The sequence below is a fragment of the Columba livia genome, chromosome 14 (assembly GCF_036013475.1).
Source record: "Columba livia isolate bColLiv1 breed racing homer chromosome 14, bColLiv1.pat.W.v2, whole genome shotgun sequence".
Classification (NCBI taxonomy): Eukaryota; Metazoa; Chordata; class Aves; order Columbiformes; family Columbidae; genus Columba; species Columba livia.
Genome location: NC_088615.1, coordinates 11,342,237 through 11,361,749, shown reverse-complemented (window position 1 = coordinate 11,361,749; position 19,513 = coordinate 11,342,237). Strand labels below are relative to the sequence as shown.

Below are 19,513 nucleotides of genomic sequence, written 5' to 3'. Positions count from 1 at the left end.
TCCCAGAGCACTTTAGATCTGACTTTCCCAGGTAGAAGGCTGTCTGTGGAGCAGCAGAGGAGCAGATGTGACAGTGTCAGTGTGCTGGCTGTAGACCTAGCTCAAAGGCAGCAGCTTAGAGATGGAACCCGGGGTTTGATACAATTCCTGTTACTCATGGTGTGAATTCTAGTGGCTCTGCACACAATAAAAAGCAGCTACCTAATGCAAAGCTAATAATTATCTTGTCTGATTTTTCTGGAGGTGGAATTTCATGTGTAACCACTTCCTTTCTGGCAGTAAAACTATGACAGTGTGAGTTCAGTACTAGATGCTACAGCTTATTTTTCTGTCAGACTTGACAAGCATGTAAAACTAAACATTTCTATTTTTATAGATGAATGGTTCATTTTAGCACTCTTGTAGTTACTGCTATGAAATGTGGTACTAAAATTCCAGTCAAGAATTACCCTTCTCTATGTGTTTCTAAATGTAAACGTAAATATCTAGTTAGAAGCAGACTGAGAAACCGATGCTTCCTGAGGACATTAATAATTTGCGATGTTTGTGAAGCTGGGCTTGTGTGACTACCAGCCAGCTGTGAGTGTTGGCAGAACACTCCTGTCTCAGTGAGGACTCTCACCTCTAGAAATGGAGACTTTTTTCCTATTACATCATACTATAAAACTTCAAGAGCTTCAGATAAAATGGAAACATTCAAATAGAGCATATCACTTAATCTGTTTTATCAAATTAAGCATAGGCTAAATAAGGCAGGTTGTTTGTTTTTCCCTTTTTGTTCGAAGTTAAATGTAGGGTTCTTTGAACCTTTTGTTTTATGAGAAGTCTTAAGTCTTGCTCACGAGTTTTTCTTATGCTACTGATGGCAGGGGAATTTTTCCTATAATCTATGTAGTAGGGAACAGTCCCTTTAAGAGTATGCAAATAGTGTAGTCACAAGATTCAAATGAAAGCTTTAAATTAAAAAAAATAAACCGTTTTCTTATAACTGATTTTTTCTAAATCTGTAGCTCAGCTGCAGGAATAGCTTTAAATTCTGCATTACTACTGAAAGAATGGAAAATATAAGTCCTGTCATGAAATGGTCCTTAAATGTGGCTTAATTTCAGCCAGGAAATTTTAGTTAGTAGTCATGGAAGCTTTCAGACAGAACTCTGAAGTAGTATGTTAGTTTTGGGCTCAGAAAGATGAGCATTTCCTTTGTTCTGAAATGCATTTGCAAGACATTTCTGCTTTTGGGTCCAAACACTTTATCTGCAGTTTACAGTTGCCAATATTTTTTGTTTTGTAGGGAAACAACATCTGTACACGATTGAGAGTCAGTTGTATTCGAGTTGGTTTTCGTGCTTGTTTTGCACAATGCGAACACTTTTACTCCAGTTCCAAAAAGCAGTTCCAGCTTTTCAGGCAATATCAGAGCAGACGGGGAAGGGTCAGGAAAATTCTCAACTTTATTGGTGTGGATAGTACTGTGATAGGTCTGCTGTGAAAGATCAGAACAGGCAAAAATATGGCACAGAGGGGGATACTTGAAGATCTTTGAACTCAGTGCTGTAGGATTTCAGCAATACAGAATTTTGTAAAGAAAAGACAACAGAACGCATGCTAAACTGAATGCAGACTTGGAGAGGAGGAGTATATGAAGCTTCTGACCAATTCAGTGTGTTATGATGATTCTTCAAAGCCCAGAAAATGCATATTATAAGGCTGCATTCTCCACCATGTTGCAAGTGAAGAAGCCTGCTTATCAGAAAGAGAAGTGCTCTGTTCTCTTAGAGAAGAGATATGCAATAATATGAATATTTTAGTTCTGATTTATTTGGATCAAATGCTAGGTGCAGAAATCAAGCAAGCATATGCAGATTTGAAAATAGCAGTAGAATGAAAAGTTTGGGAAGCTAAATTATATCCTAAAAGCTATGTGCAATTGTACAAGAGAAGAACAACAGTCAGCCTGGCTCTTCTGTTATGATTTATGCAGGAGAAATCTGGAACAAAATAACAGTGACTCAGTTACAGAAACAGCCGTGCCAAGAACTCTTGTATAGGGACAAGACAGCTGACATGGATTGGATTGTAAAGCTGGCTGGAGAGTTAATTGAGGAGAAATGAAGGAAATAATGACTGCATGCTCTGAAGAAAATGCAAATGAAAAGGCTGTTTTGTGACCTATAATTAAGTGGAATGATGGAGGCATGATTTGAAGTGTTTGTGGTTTTCAGGAGTTAAATTTAAATGTGGTCTGAGTTTACAGTCAAAGGAGTGTCCCAGTTCTTGTTCTCAGCTGCAAGTATAAAACCGAAGTGAGCTGTTGTGTGTTGTGAGCGGCAGTCTGTCGCTTTGACACCACAGCCGATCTGAGCGGTTTTGCCAAGTTCCAAGTTTTTCTTACAAACGTGGTGATATGGCCTAAGGGTGATAGTGCATTACTTGCTGTTTAAAACACATAGGTGGTCTGTGCTCTTGCAGAGTTACCTTCATAATGTAGTGATATTATCTCAAACTGTCTCTGCAAATTAGATGTTCCAAGCCTCTTCCAGCTGGAAAATCTGAGCATGGTAATGGTGAGAGTTGCCCTCCGGAGTTTTCTACCACTGCCTGCCCTGTACTTTGTAACTCACTCTAAACATTTTCACTTGTTTTTCATCTAAGAATGAAGTTGGGTTTTTTAAGTCCACATGAGGAGCAAACTGAAAATTCAGAATATCCAGTGATTTTTCTCTTTGCCAAGAATTTGGGCTTCACATATTGTTAACTTTTGTTGTTCCCTCTTGCTAATATTGGCTCCAGCTGTTTAAAAAATACCTTTGAAACATGGTCAGGAAGCAATATTTGTGGATTTAGTATCATAGATTGTGCAGTCAGTCAAATTCTTTTCTTCCAGGTTCAAATGCAGGTTATGGATCACGCTTGTGTTTCTGCATGTACTGTTCTAGCATGAAATTGGAACTCAGTCTAGGTTGGAGCTATAACTCAATATATCAATATATTGATATATATATGTCCAGGGATGTGTTGAAATTGGACAAATCAGGTGTTGCTTTTGGTTAAGATGAGAGAAAGCTTTTTTCTAACATGTAGTTGATGATTCTTCCTCCTTGGGATTTTTTTGACACAGCTGGCACGAGCCACAGTACGTGATCCCAAAACCGGTGTCCTTACAGTGGCTAGCTACAGGGTATCAAAAAGGTAAGCCTAGAGAAGAGCTTAGCTTTAAGGGTTTTGTGCTTAACAGCTGTCATCTGCTACCTACAGCTGGAAACTTGACCTGCTTTGCATGTAGCAAAAGCTTGCCCAGCAAATGCATGGTACATGGCTTTTTTAGCCATCTGACTGGGGGCAGAAACTCCTTCTGCCTTGGGAAATGGGTTGTTGTGGTTGGTATTCCAAAATAATGTGTTTCAATCATTCCTTTATCCTAGCTCATGGTTGGAGGAAGATGATGATCCTGTTGTGGCCAAGGTCAATCAACGAATGCAACAGATCACAGGGTTAACAGTGAAAACAGCTGAACTACTGCAGGTTGGTACATTTGTCTCATCAGACCTTATCCTGGTAAAATTAGCTGCTGGGCAGGGTGGTGTGGTGCTTATGCAGATGTGAACGCAGGCTGGCTCTCACCCAGTCCCTCTTTGGGTTCTGTTGTCTGCTGACCACACACACAGAGCAGGTAAGTAAGGTCTTTCTGAAGAGTGTAGGGTGTACCCAGCTGCTGCCAGCTGTAAGGACCTGGCAGGTAGATGTTTTCCCTTGTGTGCCAGGCAGAGAAGGGTGAAGATATCAAAGAAATAGAAGGTAAATTCATGCAGGAATCTGTAATTCACCAGTTTGTTTTGAGGGAAGTGCCTGCTACATATTTCCAAGTCTGCAAAAGTTAAACCTCCTTCCTAGTTGAACCTTTCAAAGACCCAAACATTTTTTCATAGCTCTGCTATATTCTTATGCAAATTCTGATCTTTGGCTGTCTGGGGAGAGGCAGGGGAGCAGAAGTGGTACAGCATTGCCAGAATACCTGTACCTAAGGCTGCTTACTGCTTCTCTTCCTCTGTGCTCCTTGAATTCCTGTTTTAGAGCCTGATGGAAGGGCTGTTGATTACTGGTTATCCACAGAAACCAGGTAATTGTGCAGTGATCTGGGAGGCATGTTGAGTGCAGCCTCAGAGTAACTAAATCTTATGTTATGTGATATTCAGATAAAGTTAAATGGTGCTTTTAAGCTACTTTAAACCATCTGTGTTTCTGGATGGGTGTATGTACATAAGTGTGTATGGGTGTATGATCATACAAGTGTGACACAGAATCTGTCTCCTAGTTGGGACACATGTACTGGAGGACAACACACACTCAGCTCCCTCTTCAGAGGAGGGAGCAAGAGTGTGGTAAAACTTGCTGCTAATGCATGTTAAACAGGCTGTTGTAGTTATAAGTAGGGTGCTGCCTTTGAGAAACATTTGGTACAGAGAAATATTATCAGCAAAATTGTTAAACTATGAAATAGAAAGAGCACTTAAGTTGTTTGTCATCCATGTACCTCATTTCTGGCAATTTAAAAGAGAAAGCAAGTGTGCTGTGGATAACAATCTTGCCACAAAGTGCTGCTTCTCAAAGCATATTTTGGATTTCTGAGGGCAAATGCTGCCTTCTGCAGCAGTTACGTGTGGCTCAATGGATGTTTGTTTCCCTTTTCCATGCTGCAGGTTGCCAACTATGGAATGGGAGGGCAGTATGAGCCGCACTTCGATTTTTCTAGGGTAAGATTCCACTTTCAATTATTTCTTAGTGGAGTGGGGAGGGCAGTGCTACAGGGAGCGGAACTTGCAGCTGGTGGGTGCCAGATCTGTAGTGGGCACTAGGGGTCTCTGGTTTGCTGCAAGGGGGGAGAAAAAAGGAACAAATTCATAACTGTCACCCTAAAACAGTTGATGAACATGCTGATCATAATGAAGAGCTATGGTGACTGGTAATTTCAAATATAAAATCTGATGCCTTTGTTTCCAGTAGAAATGTGGCATTTCAATGGAATCTGGCCTAATTCAGGCTGTCCCAGTGACTTTAGCTGGTAGAAGGGATTGCTGCAGCCAGAGTGCAACCCAGTAATTGAGTGCTGAATTAAAGCCACCCAATTTTGCACTGTTTAAAAAAAAGAAAAAAAATCCTGAACTTCAACACTATGGAATCTCATATTCGTTAGCTTTGGCCTGTTAGGAGCCTTTTCCTCTAACTTTAAGACTGCTTTGTTTCCTGAGTTGAGCAAATGCTCTTAAATTTTCTTCAAAGCTTAAGGACCTCAGCCATCCAATTGGCCATGTGGACTTGACTTCTGGATTAGGCCGCTGGGGCAGAGCTCCACTTGGAGCGTAACCTTGGCTGCAGTCACCAGTTCACGCAATTGCAGAATTTGCCATAGTTTTGGGCTGGTCCTCCAGGCTCTCTGTGCATCACAGACTTCAGTGCTGAAATACTCCCCATCTCCTGATCAGCCTTGCAGTTCCCAAACAAGGACACTTTAATAGTTGCATATTACAATTTTGAGATTTTATTGCTTGCTCAAAAGTTAATGTATTTTTGATATTGAAGTTCAGAAAAGCATGGCTGGACCTGGATTCGGCAGTGGTGGCAGAGACCCCTCTGTATCTCAGTGCTTTTGTGGTGGTTCTTTTAGGTTGAATTTGCACATACAGATGCAGAAGTCTTTTTTTTAATTAACCCTTTTTAGGAAAGACCTTTTTCTTGAAATGTGCTTCAAGTAGATTGAACCATAATTGAACTATAAAATCTTGGAGATGGTGGATATGGTTTTCTTTGCTGCTTGTTTTGGGTTTGTTTTTTTTTTTTACTGATTTCTGCTTTTCTTTAAATGTCAAAGATTATTGCTGTTGTGTAGAAGAGTGCACCTCAATGTCTCTTGGCTGAAATTACTTCCTGACTATTAGCAATGTAAATAAACCTTTAATTGCATTTTTTCTGAGGGAAGGAGGGACACACTGGTATTCTAAATGTGCTTTTTGCTTCTAAACTGGCACCAGCGTGATCTCATACTTCAAACTCAAAACACTTCCTACAGAGTAAAGACAATTTGATCTTTTTGATGTGGTCCTTAATCCTAGATAGGCAACCACCTGAAAGAAGTTTGTTATTGCTATTCTGCAAGTTTGCCTGCTGGCAAAAAATGTGTTTTCTCATGACTATTTCTTTGAGTCACTACTACATTTGTGAGAATTTGGTATGTTATCTAAAGCCCACCAAAGAGGGTTTTTTTCGTACTCACCTCAGCTGTTGACTTAGGACATTTCTGTACTGGATGCTGATCCAGTTATTCACTTGGATAACATCTGTGCCACAGGACCTGAAAACATTCTGCTCTGCCCTGAGAATTGCTTCAGTGCTGCTCCTTACAGCACTTCAGTGCTCTGTGCATGTATTTGTGCACCCTGGCTGCAATCTGTAATGGCTTTAGCATTGCCCTGTATCAACTGTCCCCTTTCTAGTCCAACTCTTTAAATTAGGCTTAAGGATCTCTCTGCAGAGCTGCACAGCTGTAACTCTAGTGTGAGCCTGTTTGGAACTGGGGTTAAAGTTGTTGTCTGTTACAGCGACCCTTTGACAGCACACTCAAATCGGAAGGAAATAGGCTAGCGACGTTTCTTAACTATGTAAGTACCTCTTTGTCTGCTGTCTGTGAGCTTGAAGTTTGCAGTTATTCTCATTTAATTTTATAGAAAGATGAGCCAGATGCTTTCAAGCGGTTAGGGACTGGAAATCGTGTGGCCACTTTTTTAAACTATGTAAGTATGATGATCCTTTCTGCATTGAGTGTAACTTTAGCAGCATCTTGTTTACAGCTTGTGCCATTGGTTATTTGTAGAGTTTCCCTGGCATCTGGAAGTAGGGATTTCATTATTCTTGCAGCATCGAGTGCTGTCCCATTTGAGTTGATAGAATTCTGGTGTTATGTAACCTCAAAGCAGAAAATTTGAATATAGGGCCCAGCTTTTCCTTTTGGCCACTCTACTATGAAATCTTCTACTTCACTGGATCCCTGTTGATGGGAGAGGAGAATTTGTTTTGTTTCAAAAAGGCAAGTGTGTGGGGTGTTCCTCATGTGGTATGCTGGTTGAGAACTTGACTATCAGCCATTTACTGTGACAGAGTCACATTCTTCCACTGCTGTTTGACAGCACTTGATGCTGTGGTCTGTAAATCTCCATTTTAGCTGTTTGTCGAAGCTGGAGTTACTCTGGCATAGCTGTAGCTTCAACAAATGGAGGAGATGTAGCCAATAAATTCAGTGCAACTGGGTTGCAAATGCAGAATTGAAGAGTTTCATTAGTTGCATGTATTTTACAGCCTGGAGACCATGTACACTGGAATCATAAACATAACTGCCACTGGTACCAGTGGCCTTATGTTTTCACAGTAGTCTTCTGACAGTATTTTATCTGTCAACCTATGCTTCCTATATCAGTAACTAGGATCACCTAATCTGCTGTGTCTAACTTTTCAGTGATACAGCTTCAAATTTAAAAGATACAACTTCAAATTTAAAATTCTATGATGAAATATTCATGGCAGAGCTGGTATTTTGAGTTTGAAATGCAGCTCAAAACAGAACCAGAAATACTTTCAACTTGGTATGACAGAGGAGGAAAGAATCTCAGAAACAAGATTCAGAGTAAGATGAATAGCTGTGAAACTGTCTGCTGTGAAGAGGCTTCAATTTGAGATTACCTGTATTTTGGTTCCTTCTCAGACTTTTGGATAAGCCTTGATTTAGAGTGAATGCTATGCACCTTATTCTCTGCCAGGTGTACATGGTCAAAGGTGACTTACCCTTGTATGTCCCATGTAGAACATATCATATGTGTACCTACGCCCTTACTAAAAGTTGTTGTGCTGCTGAGTTGTAGGTATTAACTTGCCAAGTTGCATGCACATGCTTTCTAGTTGGAAGGGGCAAAAAACTGTGCACCTGTGGCATCTTATGCCCTTTTATTGTAGGTACCAAGCAGGAGGACACCAGAGTGGTAATAACATCTGCTTTAAACAGAAATCCAAGTTACAACAGAGAATGAGGGGATGTGGGGACTGTATTAATAATATTTCTGCTCTTTAAATTTGGTGGGAGCTGGATCTGACTCATTTGTTTCTTTTAATTAGAATCCAATCAAAAAACTCACTGAAATCAGTGGAAAGACTTTATTTAATGGGAGTGTTTCCAGGAACTTTGCTGGGTTTTTCATCAAGTCTGGAATTTAGAGTGAATCCATCATTACTGATGAACTCCACAGGGTTAAGTTCATTTCAGTGTAGAAGGACAAAGTGTAAAGATATATGCTTCAGAGTTGCATAGCTGTATGCATTAAAGCTTGAGATGTGGTGTAGCATCACTAGTGAGCAGCATAGAAACAGTGCAGAAAGTGAGGTTTTTCTAATAGTTTGTCTTAGTTTTGAAGTGGTTGACCAAGATGCATAAACTAAATTGAAAATCAGTTCCAAAGACATGGTTTCAATTTATGAGGAAACATGTGGTTTAACAGACACTTTTTTTTCCTGATTGAATCATAAACTGGAATGAAATTCTTGAAACTGACTTACTCTGAAGTCCTCTCCCTTATTATAGAGTACTAGATTAACACCACAGGTACACAACTTCTTGTGGCTAATTGTCTGTGCAGTGGATTATATATAATCTAGATGAAGTGCTGAACAAAAGCCTTCAGCTGAAATTAAAGCCTTCAAGAGCAGGAATTGTTACTTTTGCAGTTTGTGCTAGTTGAAGTGCGTCCTTTCCTCATCAGTGCCTCTTGTAAAGGTGCAAGTAGAAAACTCTCCCTGTTAAGGCTTGGGGTACTGTAGTTTGTGGGGCTGCATGTGCAAAAAGTGTTGTAAAGTGTGTGGACTTTGTTTTCTCAGATGAGTGATGTAGAAGCTGGAGGAGCTACAGTTTTCCCAGATTTTGGGGCAGCAATATGGCCCAAGAAGGTAAAGTCTGTGTTTTGCTTGATTTCTCCTCTCTTCCTGTTTCTGTCTCTTCCGTGTAAAAGTTGGCCAATGTGGCAAAGTACTGTTGTGGCACCTTGATCAACAGGCTGCTGTGTATCAAGGTAGCTGTAGCTAATTTGGCAGACTGCAGGGCTGCGTCCTTCATTTTGCTATGTGTAATGTGAACAGCTTCTCTGTGGAGCTGTTAACCCGTTTTCCTGAAAATAAGACTGTCTTGTATTTTTTCTTCAAAATCTATTGCTTTTTACATGTATAGCTGCCTGGACATTATTTAGTGGGGCCTATATTATTTAATATATTCATCAACTATTTGCATGAGAGAACAGAGTGTACTATCAGCAGGTTTACTGATGACACCAAGCTGGGAGGAGTGGCTGACACGCCAGAGGCTGTGCTGCCATCCAGAGACCTGGACAGGCTGGAGAGTTGGGCAGGGAAAAAAGTAATGAAATATAACAAGGGAAAGTGTAGAGTTTTGCATCTGGGCAGGAACAACCCCAGGTTCCAGTATAAGTTGGGGAATCATGTATTAGAGAGCAGCGTAGGGGAAAGGGACCTGGGGGTCCTGGGGGCAGCAGGATGACCATGAGCCAGCACTGTGCCCTTGTGGCCAGGAAGGCCAATGGTACCTGGGGTGGGTTAGAATGGGGTGGTCAGTAGGTCAGAGAGGTTCTCCTGCCCCTCTACTCTGCCCTGGTGAGACCACACCTGGGATATTGTGTCCAGTTGTGGCCCCTCAGTTCCAGAAGGACAGGGAACTGCTGGAGAGAGTCCAGCGCAGGGCAATGAAGATGATGGAGTGGAGCATCTCCCGTGTGAGGAAAGGCTGAGGGAGCTGGGGCTCTGGAGCTTGGAGGAGACTGGGAGGTGACCTTAATGTTTACAAATATATAAAAGGTGAGTGTCGGGAGAATGGAGCCAAGCTCTTCTCGGTGACAACCAATGATAGGACACAAGGGGTGATGGGTTCAAACTGGAATACAAGAGGTTCCATGTAAATTTGAGAAGAAACTTCTCCTCAGTGAGGGTGACAGACACTGGACCAGGCTGCCCAGGAGGGTTGTGGAGTCTCCTACTCTGGAGACATTCAAAATCTGCCTGGACACCTTCCTGTGTAACCTCATCTGGGTGTTCCTGCTCTGGTGGGGGATTGGACTGGATGATTTTTCGAGGTCCCTTCCTGACATTCTGTGATTCTGTGTAAACTGACATTTTTCTGAACTGTAACTAGGGCTTATTTTTGGAGTAAGGTTTGTTTTGAGTGTCCTCAAAAATCCTGAAAAATCATGCTAGGGCTTATTGTTGGGATAGGTCTTATTTTTGTGGAATCAGGGTATTAACAAAAAACTTGTGCTTGGGTAGAACTCTCCTTACTCTGTGGCTGAATTAGAGTAGGACTATGGGGGTTTTGTACATGCTGTTGGTGACTTTTGTTCAAGTGCTCGATAAGAGCCTGCAGCTGAATTCATAGGCATTTCCCCCCATTACTGTAACCTGAATAGTTGTATTGACTAGGTTCTGACTAATCTATGTCTGATTTCACTTTTCAGGGGACAGCAGTGTTTTGGTACAATCTTTTCAGAAGTGGTGAGGGTGATTATAGAACGAGGCATGCAGCTTGTCCAGTACTAGTAGGGTGTAAATGGGGTAAGTAATACCTTTAGGAATGAAACCTGAAGAAAGGTTCATGTATATGCAAAGCTGTTGATATCCTGAACCCTTACAATAGCTTTTAATAACCTGGGTGTTGCCATTTTAACTACTGAGTCATTTGGCCATATCATGTAGCATTAAGCAGCTACAAGGTTCATCTGTAGCTTTTCTAGTGAGTTTAATCTGTGTCAATGACAACACGAAGCATGTAAGAATCTCACTGGGCTTGTGTAATGTGCCAGCATCAGCATGACTTGAATTATCACTTGACTAAAACCAGGTCTGTTCCTACGAAGATTTGTGAATGGTTTTAACTGCAAAAGGAGGAGAGCTCCTTGTGAGGTAAATGTGAATGGATACTGTGAATTTCTGATAACTGTTGAAAGTTTCTCAAGCTTTGTCATCCGTTCAAATACTCACCTTCCCCAGCGTCCAGGGTTGGGAGTGTCGGAGCATCCTGATCTGTAAATGATGCCAGATGCAGAACATGCTGCTCTGTTACTGTTGGCCCCAGAACTGTGCAATTAGGAAGATCCTTTCTTCCCCAGCCCTTTTTCATTTTCCTGGGTCTTTCCCATTGGGTGGGCAGAGAAGCATGAGCAGGGATCCTTGGGCTGAGGGATGAGATTTTATTTGAAGTAACCATCTGTGTTGCGGTGATACATTTGTGGTGATTACATGGTGGTAATTTATTTTGCATTCCTGTTCCACAGTTTCAAACAAATGGTTTCATGAAAGAGGAAATGAATTCTTAAGACCATGTGGGAGAACAGAGGTCGACTGAAACCCAACCTGCTACAGGCCTTTGCTTCTCTGTCTCCTTTTCTACTGTTGGTTGTTCCAGTTCATTTCTAAGAAATGATCCGTCTTTTTCTCCAAGAGTCCTGGCACTTTACCAAAAAGAACAACAAAATGTGTAACACCTGTGAAAGCAAGTAAATGGCATCGTACACGTGTGTTTTGGTTGCTGTTATTTCCGTGTTCATGTTCCCCCGCCTTCCACCCTCCCAATGTTCTCTGTACCAGTGGTGCGAACAGCGCTGTGGGTGATTCGATATGTTTGGTGCCTGGTCTTGTGCCTTTTGTACCTCAGACGATTTAGATGTTAAATATTTCTTTGAACCAAAGCTTTTTTTTAAAGTTTTGTGTACATGTTGATTTTATTGTATTTCTAGGGATCACATGTTTTGAAACAAAAATAAATGTTCTTTCCATAAAGTGATTCTCTTTGTGTCCTTTATAGGTGTATCAACGCTTGGTTTTAGGGAGCAGTGGGCCTTTACGATTCCCTCTATTGAGGGCGTTTCACTTTGTTCTTTTTCTATGCAAAATGCATCATGGTTTTGGATAGTGTTTTATTTAAGGCTCCAGCACATGATACAGAACTGTTGCGCCTTCTACTGAAGCTGGAAAGGTTTGATTAGTGTATTGAAATTATAACGTGTCCTAGGAGTGGGCAGGCTGCACACTTTAGGCCAATGGCAACTGTGATCTCAGTATACAGTTAACATCACACTTTCTCTGTGATGTTAACTTCTCTCTTGTGGGGTACTATGTATTTTTGATGCAAGCAATTACAAAATTTGAACACTTTCAAGACTCAACAGTCTCAACAATTCTTTCTTCTAAAAGTATATATGAAACTGGCTTGAGAAAGTGAAAGAAATCTCCATTACACTGAAACATCCAGTTGCTGTCATGTTTGTCATGTGACAAATATTGGTTTCCTCTATACTTCATCGCCCTGTGCTGTGCAAAGATGGAACAAAGTGGTGCCTAAAACCACTGTCAGGCAGGTTTAGGAGTGATGAGCGTGGCATCCTCCTTGGAAAGAAGAGTGCAACAGACAGGTTTTTCATGTTGGGTGTAACGGATGTCATCAATTTATTGTATTAGTAATAAAGCAATAGATGTTCTTGTACCCTGGAATTTTACATGTGAGGAATTAATGAACTTAATGGTGATTGTTTTATTCAGTCATTCAGATGCAGCATGTAAGTACATGTATTCACTAAAGTTTTTGTTTTTCTGTTAAACATACACAACTGGTTGAAGAGAGAGGTCTTGGATTGCCCCAGAGACTTGGTGAGCTGCAGTTGTTAGTGATACTGAAATGAGGGGAGCATCTAGTCTTGTAAATGAGCTTTGTGTGAACAGTTATAGCAGGTAGCTATAGGATTTGCAAGATTTTTTCCCTAAGAGTTTTAATGACCTGGCACAGCACAGCTCGATAGCTGCTCTCTAATCTCTCACAGTGCTCCTTCTCTTGCCATGAATGTTGTGGTTGTTGGCTGGCTGCTCAGAATATTTCATTGTTGACCTCTAGTTTTCTTAGTAAAATCTCTCAGCACAACATAAACTTAGGGAAGGAGTTTTGCTTTATAACAAAGCATTCAACATGAGGCAGCCTCACAGATGGGAAGAACAACTGGTAATGAGCCAAACCCACAGTCTCTGAAAGACTTTGTATTTCAGGGGGAGGAAGAGGAATCTACTTAGACTTTCTATCAACGTGGTATGTTGACAGATAAAGTTCATGTCAGGACTCTGGCCAAAATCTGCACGTCCCACTCCTGAAATAACATAGTTGGCTGGGAAATAAGTGTTAACTGTGTTATGTCATACTGAACTTCTAAAGATAATTTTACCTGCTTATTTTTTTCTGGGAAAAAAACCTTATTCTATTTTCTGAGTTGCCTTCCACCTTCCTTCAGTCTGTCCCTGGAGTAGGATGTGATGAGTGGGTGCAGAACTGCTCAAGTGCTCAGCTGCTTTTTGTGCTGCATGCAGGGTTTGATTGCTGCTAATCTGATCTGAAGAATAATAGCTATTTTAGAGAAGAGCACGTATGTGACTCCAGGGCATTCAGTTACCTGCCAGGCAGGTTTGTGTAATCTGGCAGATTTTATTCCCTATTCTGTCTCCTATCATTCTAGAAGATGAACAGAATATATCCATTAGCCTAAAATTTTAGACCTAAAAGAGAGAAGATTCATATGCTGGAACAAATAACCCTCCATCTGGACACAGGGAGCTTCTGCTAGTGAATCACTTCTACAGTAGGTACTTAAGCCTTGTTTGGACTGAAATGTACTGCTGAGTCGTCTTTATTTCACAGGGTTTAAATACTTAGTACAGGTATTTATACACACTGCGAAGGCTTGCTGTGAACAAGTGGCTGCCAGACACTTTGAAGTGCTTTGGGACCTTCCAGAGAGACCCTGAGGTCACATCTGTTGGAGTCAGCTTGCTGCTGAGGCCGTACAGCTCTGCTCTGCCTAACAGCCACTGATGAAAGCAGACACTCTCTGAACTCTCATGGAAAGTTGGGCTCTTATCGTGGCTTCTGTAGTCATAAGGAGAACCACCACCCCCAGGCCATGCCGGTAATCCACATCCACTCTGAGTGTGTGGTTTCCTGACCCCTGGCCCTAATGCTGCTGTGTGGACACATGCTGTGTCACTGAGCAATTATGCAGCTCTCCAACTGGGTTAGGAAATCACCTAAAACATTAATCTTCAGCTGCACAGACTCAGTGAAGTACTTACCATCTTTTTGTCTGCATTAGAAGTTACTTATCTTTCCTGTTACAGTGGAAAACATGTGAAAATCATCTGTCTCATCATGTTGGAGGGGAAAACTGGCATCCAAACTACGGTGTGTAGTGTGAGTGGATAAATGGCTGTGCTGGACAAGGAAAGCCGTGCAAGGTGTGGCAGAGAGCAACTGGGATGTTCTGCTGGGAAGGAACTGTGTTTTTATTATACATACAGGTTGTGTATGTCAGCTGAGCTGTAAAATCCCTAATGTGGTAAGAGGAAGGGGCTTTTTTCAGTGATTTGATATGAGGAAGGGGAGGGAACATGTAAAAGGCAGCTGAGGGTACAGCTGTCCCCCAGGCCCCTTTGTTCTGCTCCCCCTGTAACCAGGGATGGTGCTGGGACACCATTCACCATCACATGCACTCCTTTGGCCAGGCAAGAGTAATCCCTGTCAGGGACACTGGAAAGGTCCGGAACCTGACCCCTGTGAGCTCCAGGTGATGTGAATTTAAAGAGACCCACTGCATGTGTTTAGTCCTAAAACTCTCTCATCCTGCAGGGAAAAGCCTACCCTTTCTCTGTTTATTTAACCAGAGGTCAGCACTTGTCCTCTGTAGTGATTCAGATAATCCCCTCATGTGGCTCCTGCTTCAGTGCTGCCTTTTGGGGATGGTTGTCTTGTGTCCCTCTGAGGCTGAGGTGAACCAAAAGAGGAGAATAGTTCCAGTTAAGTGCTTCCAGACCAATGCAGCCGTGGGACCCTTTATGTTTGATCTGATTCCAGCTTCTCTGACTCCCGTCTTGGCCTCCCTTCTCTCTCTCGTCTACAGCATCACCTTAATGCAAGGTGAGGCAAGGCATTTGCATGGATGTGCCAGCAGCGTGGGGTTAGACGTGGGTACCTCATCCTCCATGTATTTTGTCAGGATTTTCTGGGTTCTTTCATGGGACATGGTGTCCAGAATCTAGGAGGGGCCAACTCTTTGACCACAGACTCGCATGTGGTTTCTCCTGCAATGCTTCACCTGCAAAGCAGGGTCTGGGTTCAAAGATTCCCTTTTAGCATTGCACTCCAGTCTAGGGGTGGGAGCCCTGCAGCATTTGAAGACTGATGGTGATGTAAAATTATACAGGAGTGAGCTGAGTAAACAGAAAGCCCCTTGTGTCGTTGATCTCTCAGGGCTTTGCGGCACTTTATCATTCCTTGTAGCTGCAGAGGATATTGCTGACGGTGTCTGTAGTCTGTATCTGCAGAGATGATGGGAGATTGGGCGTATCACGTTGCACATCCAAATTAACAAAGAACAGACCTGATGGGATCTGATGAACTTTGAGTCTCCTCTGCTTGGCTGGGCTGGGGTGGAGTGACCCACCCAGCCATGGTCTCCCGAGGTTCAGCAATCCTCTTCCCACCTCCATTTGTAGACCAGGACAAAAGAGTCTCCAAGTGATTCACCACCTGGAAGAGGAGCTGGAGTAGTGGCTGATGCTGATACTTACCCTGTCTTCTGCAGAACATGAGTTGGGCTCGTGGGACTGCTTGTTCCTTTGGCTGTGGAGAAGTTGTATGTGGTTTTGTTGGAGTGTGCTCAGCTGATGAGCATCACCCACCTGTGTCTATGCAGCATTGCTGAGCTCTGCATAGTATGTGGCCACGGCTGCTGCCCCTCGGCCACACTGGCAGCAAGATCTCCCCCAGGACCTCCTGCAATATAAAGTTTTTGCTTGGCTCTGTATTGCTTTCTTCCGCTTTGATCTTCTTGAATGAGGGGGACCAAATGAAACATTTCTGACTCAGTGTGGTATATGAATTTGTAAGCTCTAATACCACATGTGGCCTTAGGCTCTTACATCTTAAAAAGTGTGAATTTATTCAGGCTCTCTGGTCTCACATGTGTATTTTGGTGGGAGAAATACTGCAAAATGTTAAACACACCTGTGTCTGGGGGGAGATGGGGGTGCTGGCTGTGGTTGTCCCCTTGTCCCCAGCCAGTGGCAGCTCTGCACTTGCTGTGTGTGCCTGTGGGATGTCACCCTGTTAGAAATCAAGTCTGACTCATAATTGTGTCCTCCTTTACCATGCAAAGGTTCCATCTGCTTTCAGCATGGCTTTCCCCTGTTCCTCCAGCAGCTGGGAGCATGTGTTCTTTCTCTGGACAAGCTGGTGGGGGTTGGATCCCACAGTCTCTGCAGCTCTGTCTCTCACATGTGCTCTGTGTTAGGAGACAGGGAGCCATTTTGCATTAACAGACAGAGCAGCCGAGGACATCAAGCTCTTATTCATGTGATTTTACCCTTGCCAAAATAAATGATGGAGATCTCTTAATGAGCCCATGGGCCCAGCTGAGGCTTAGCTTGCTGACCAATCTCCTGCTCTTGCAAAAATCCACATGATCCCACACACAGCTGGAACCTGTTAATGACCCCGTGGTGGAGAGCACCTAGACTTTGCACAGGATGGGGGCATGAGTGTCTGCTGGGTGCTCCTGGCTCAGAGCAGCACCTCAGTGACAGCACTGGGTCAGCAGGAGCTGGTGAAGGGCACTAGTGGGTCCAGGGGCTGGTGCTGGGTGTGAGGACACAGACGTCAAGGGAACGGGGTGCAGCTGGGCAGAGCAAGTGAGTTGACAGGAGCAGTGTCATGGCTGAAACCTCTTAAGGACCATCACAGTTTGTGTTTTGGCCAAAGGTGCAGGTGGTGCATTAGAAGTACGACCAGCAGGTCGAGGGAGGTTATATTCCCCCTCTACTCTGCCCTAATGAGGCTGAATCTGGAGTTCTGTGTCTGGTTCTGGGCTTCCCAGTTCAAGGACAAGGAATTACTGGAGAGAGCCCAGTGGAGAGCTACAAAGACAATCAGGGATCTGGAGCATCTTTCTTATGAGAACAGGCTGAGAGAGCTGGGTCTGTTCAGCCTGGAAAAGAGAAGCTGAGAGGGGATGTCATCAATGAGATAAATATCTCAAGGGTGGGTGTCAAGAGGATGGACCAGACTCTGTTCAGTGGTGCCCAACAACAGGATGAGGGGCAACGGGCACAGACTGAAATACAGGAGTTTCCATAGGAATATGAGGAGAAACTTATTTACTTTGAGGGTGACAGAGCCTGGGACAAGCTGCCCAGAGAGGTTGTGGAGTCTGCTCTGGAGACATTCAAACCCACCTGGATGTGATCCTGTGAAACTTGCTCAGGGTGGCCTGCTTTAGCAGGAGGTTGGACTCAGATGATCTCCAGAGATCCCTTCCAACCCCAGCCAGTGTGTGATTCTGTGGTGTTGGCCACTCTGGGGGCTGAGGGATGCTGAGTCCCATGGGTTGGGCTGCTCCATCCCAGGCCACCTGCCCTCCTGCTCTCCCAGAACTGCCTGAGACATGGTCCATCTGCTTTTCTGTGGTTTGAAAAATCACTTGAAGGAGCAAGGCTGCCAGAGGAGACAGGCTGCAGGCCCTCCTGTGTGCAAGTACATCACCAGGGGCTGAGAGGAGGCAAAAAAGCTATTATCTTTTGCATCCAAGGAGAATGGATGAAAATCTGCATTTTACTCTCATTTGGGGTGACATTATGGACACTAAATAAGTAATCAAGGGCATCAGTGGGGTATGGGCACCTGTTGGCTTTGTCTGAAAATAATGGACAAGCACTGATGAGAATTGCTCCTGTGAATAAGGAGAGGCTGAGAAAGCATGGCACAACCTTTTCTTATTTGACCTGATCTTTCAACAACGATGAGAAGGAGTTTCTGTTTAACTGAGTCTTTTCACCTTGTAATGAAATATTTGTCTCTCTGTGGAAAACTTTTTATATTTGAAAGGCCAGATCTACCTACTTAACATAGTTTTACTATAATTTGCATCCAGAGAGATGTTTTGCATCCAGAGAGATAATTTGCATCCAAAGAGGAGAGTTTTGCTTTGATTTCCTGGGCACTGGGAGGATACAGGGGAGCTCAGGGACATTGCATGTGCAGAGAAGAGTGGTTACGACAGTATGGTCTGATATGATTTTGTGCACTGTTGCTGTGTGGAAACATCCTACTATGTCGCATTCAAGCTAGAAAGAATTTGTGCATCACATAGATCGTTTAAAATAAACAATTTCTGCATTAACCTGTTGCATAGAAATTCAGATTGCTCGATGACTCAAAATTGTAACTGAGTAAGACTCAAGTATCTGAATTGTTACATGGTCCCATCTTTGAATATTCCTTCCCAGAAGAGCTCACTTGTGTTCATGTAGCCCATGATAGAAAAACAGCCCCCTCACCCCCCCGCCAGCGCTTTGAGTCAGAAGATTTGCACAGCCTCTATCACTGTGGTTTTTCGTATCTGTGTTTTGTTCTGAGCAAAAGATAACTTGGATTTTCTAGATAACTAATATGGGTTTACTCATGGGAAAGAGGAAATGGCAAGATGTAGCTGGTTTTGAAGTGGTACACAAAAAACTTTTACACGACTTTGGGTGTATTTAGAGGTGGAAGACAGCAGCCAAAGGCCTTCTCGGTGAGCAGAGCCGTGTGTCACAGCACCAGCTGGGATAACAGCAGCAGTGACGTGCGTGTGGTCCCCGAGCTGCTGGGGACTCACCAGGCAGCCCTCAGCTGGCACTTCCCGGGGACGGAGCCAGTGCCAGTGGGTGATTTTACATGAGTCTGGAGTAATAATTCTATCTTGGTTAGTTCTGATTTGACCCCGATGGCCACAAGCAGAGAAACCAAAGGCTGTGGTAGTGTGCTGATCCCCAGCTGTGTCTGACAAGCGATGGGTGCAGTGGAGGCAGCAGTGTCCTGGGTGGTCACCAGGATAGTCAATGCTGTGTTAACCACTGCTGTGCCACTGCTCGCAGGGAGACTCGAGGAATGCAAGAGCAGCATTAACTGACAATGTTAGGATGCTGCTTCTGGGAGGTGGATTTCTGCTTCGTGTGGCTAGATCTTACTGTTTGTTTGTTTTCTTTGTTTGGTTGGGGTTTTTGTTGTTGTTTTATTTGTTTTTACAAGTAAGATGAGTAAAAAATGCTCATAGCTGAATACCTGTCATACTTTTCAAAAGCAAGCGAAAGTGTCAGGGAAAATCCTCCCTGTGAGGACCAGACCTTTGTTTCTGCAATAGTTCAGTTAGGAGAATAACTCAGCACATCCTCACCTGACTCTCCTCTCCTGTACTGGTTGTGTTGTCTCCTCTCATGCTCTGAGCTACTATGACCAATGTTGTTCCTAGCGTTTTGTGAGCCTCTTGCAAAGTAGGGGGAGAAAAAACCTTTAAATTATGACACTGATCCTGCAAATAAAAACAAGAAATCCAGGGCCTGCCCTCAG

The 19,513-nt window shown here is 43.2% G+C and overlaps 1 protein-coding gene across 22 annotated transcripts in view; it reads left to right on the top strand.

Annotated features, from left to right (window-relative positions):
• P4HA2 (prolyl 4-hydroxylase subunit alpha 2) overlaps nt 1-11,874 on the top strand; it is a 30,907-nt gene extending 19,033 nt beyond the window's left edge. For 7 of the 22 annotated variants that reach the window (XM_065030013.1, XM_065030015.1, XM_065030012.1 and 4 more), the window contains 7 exons: nt 3,119-3,189; nt 3,423-3,522; nt 4,698-4,751; nt 6,720-6,785; nt 8,914-8,982; nt 10,554-10,650; nt 11,370-11,874. In XM_065030013.1, the coding sequence (XP_064886085.1) occupies nt 3,119-3,189; nt 3,423-3,522; nt 4,698-4,751; nt 6,720-6,785; nt 8,914-8,982; nt 10,554-10,650; nt 11,370-11,440 (528 nt within the window). In that variant the 3' untranslated portion in view covers nt 11,441-11,874. Of the gene's footprint in view, nt 1-3,118; nt 3,190-3,422; nt 3,523-4,697; nt 4,752-6,593; nt 6,786-7,998; nt 8,025-8,913; nt 8,983-10,553; nt 10,651-11,369 lie in introns of all 22 variants that reach the window. The other 15 variants (XM_065030020.1, XM_065030021.1, XM_065030019.1 and 12 more) reach the window with 5 other exon arrangements.
• The last annotated feature ends 7,639 nt before the right edge of the window (nt 11,875-19,513 follow it).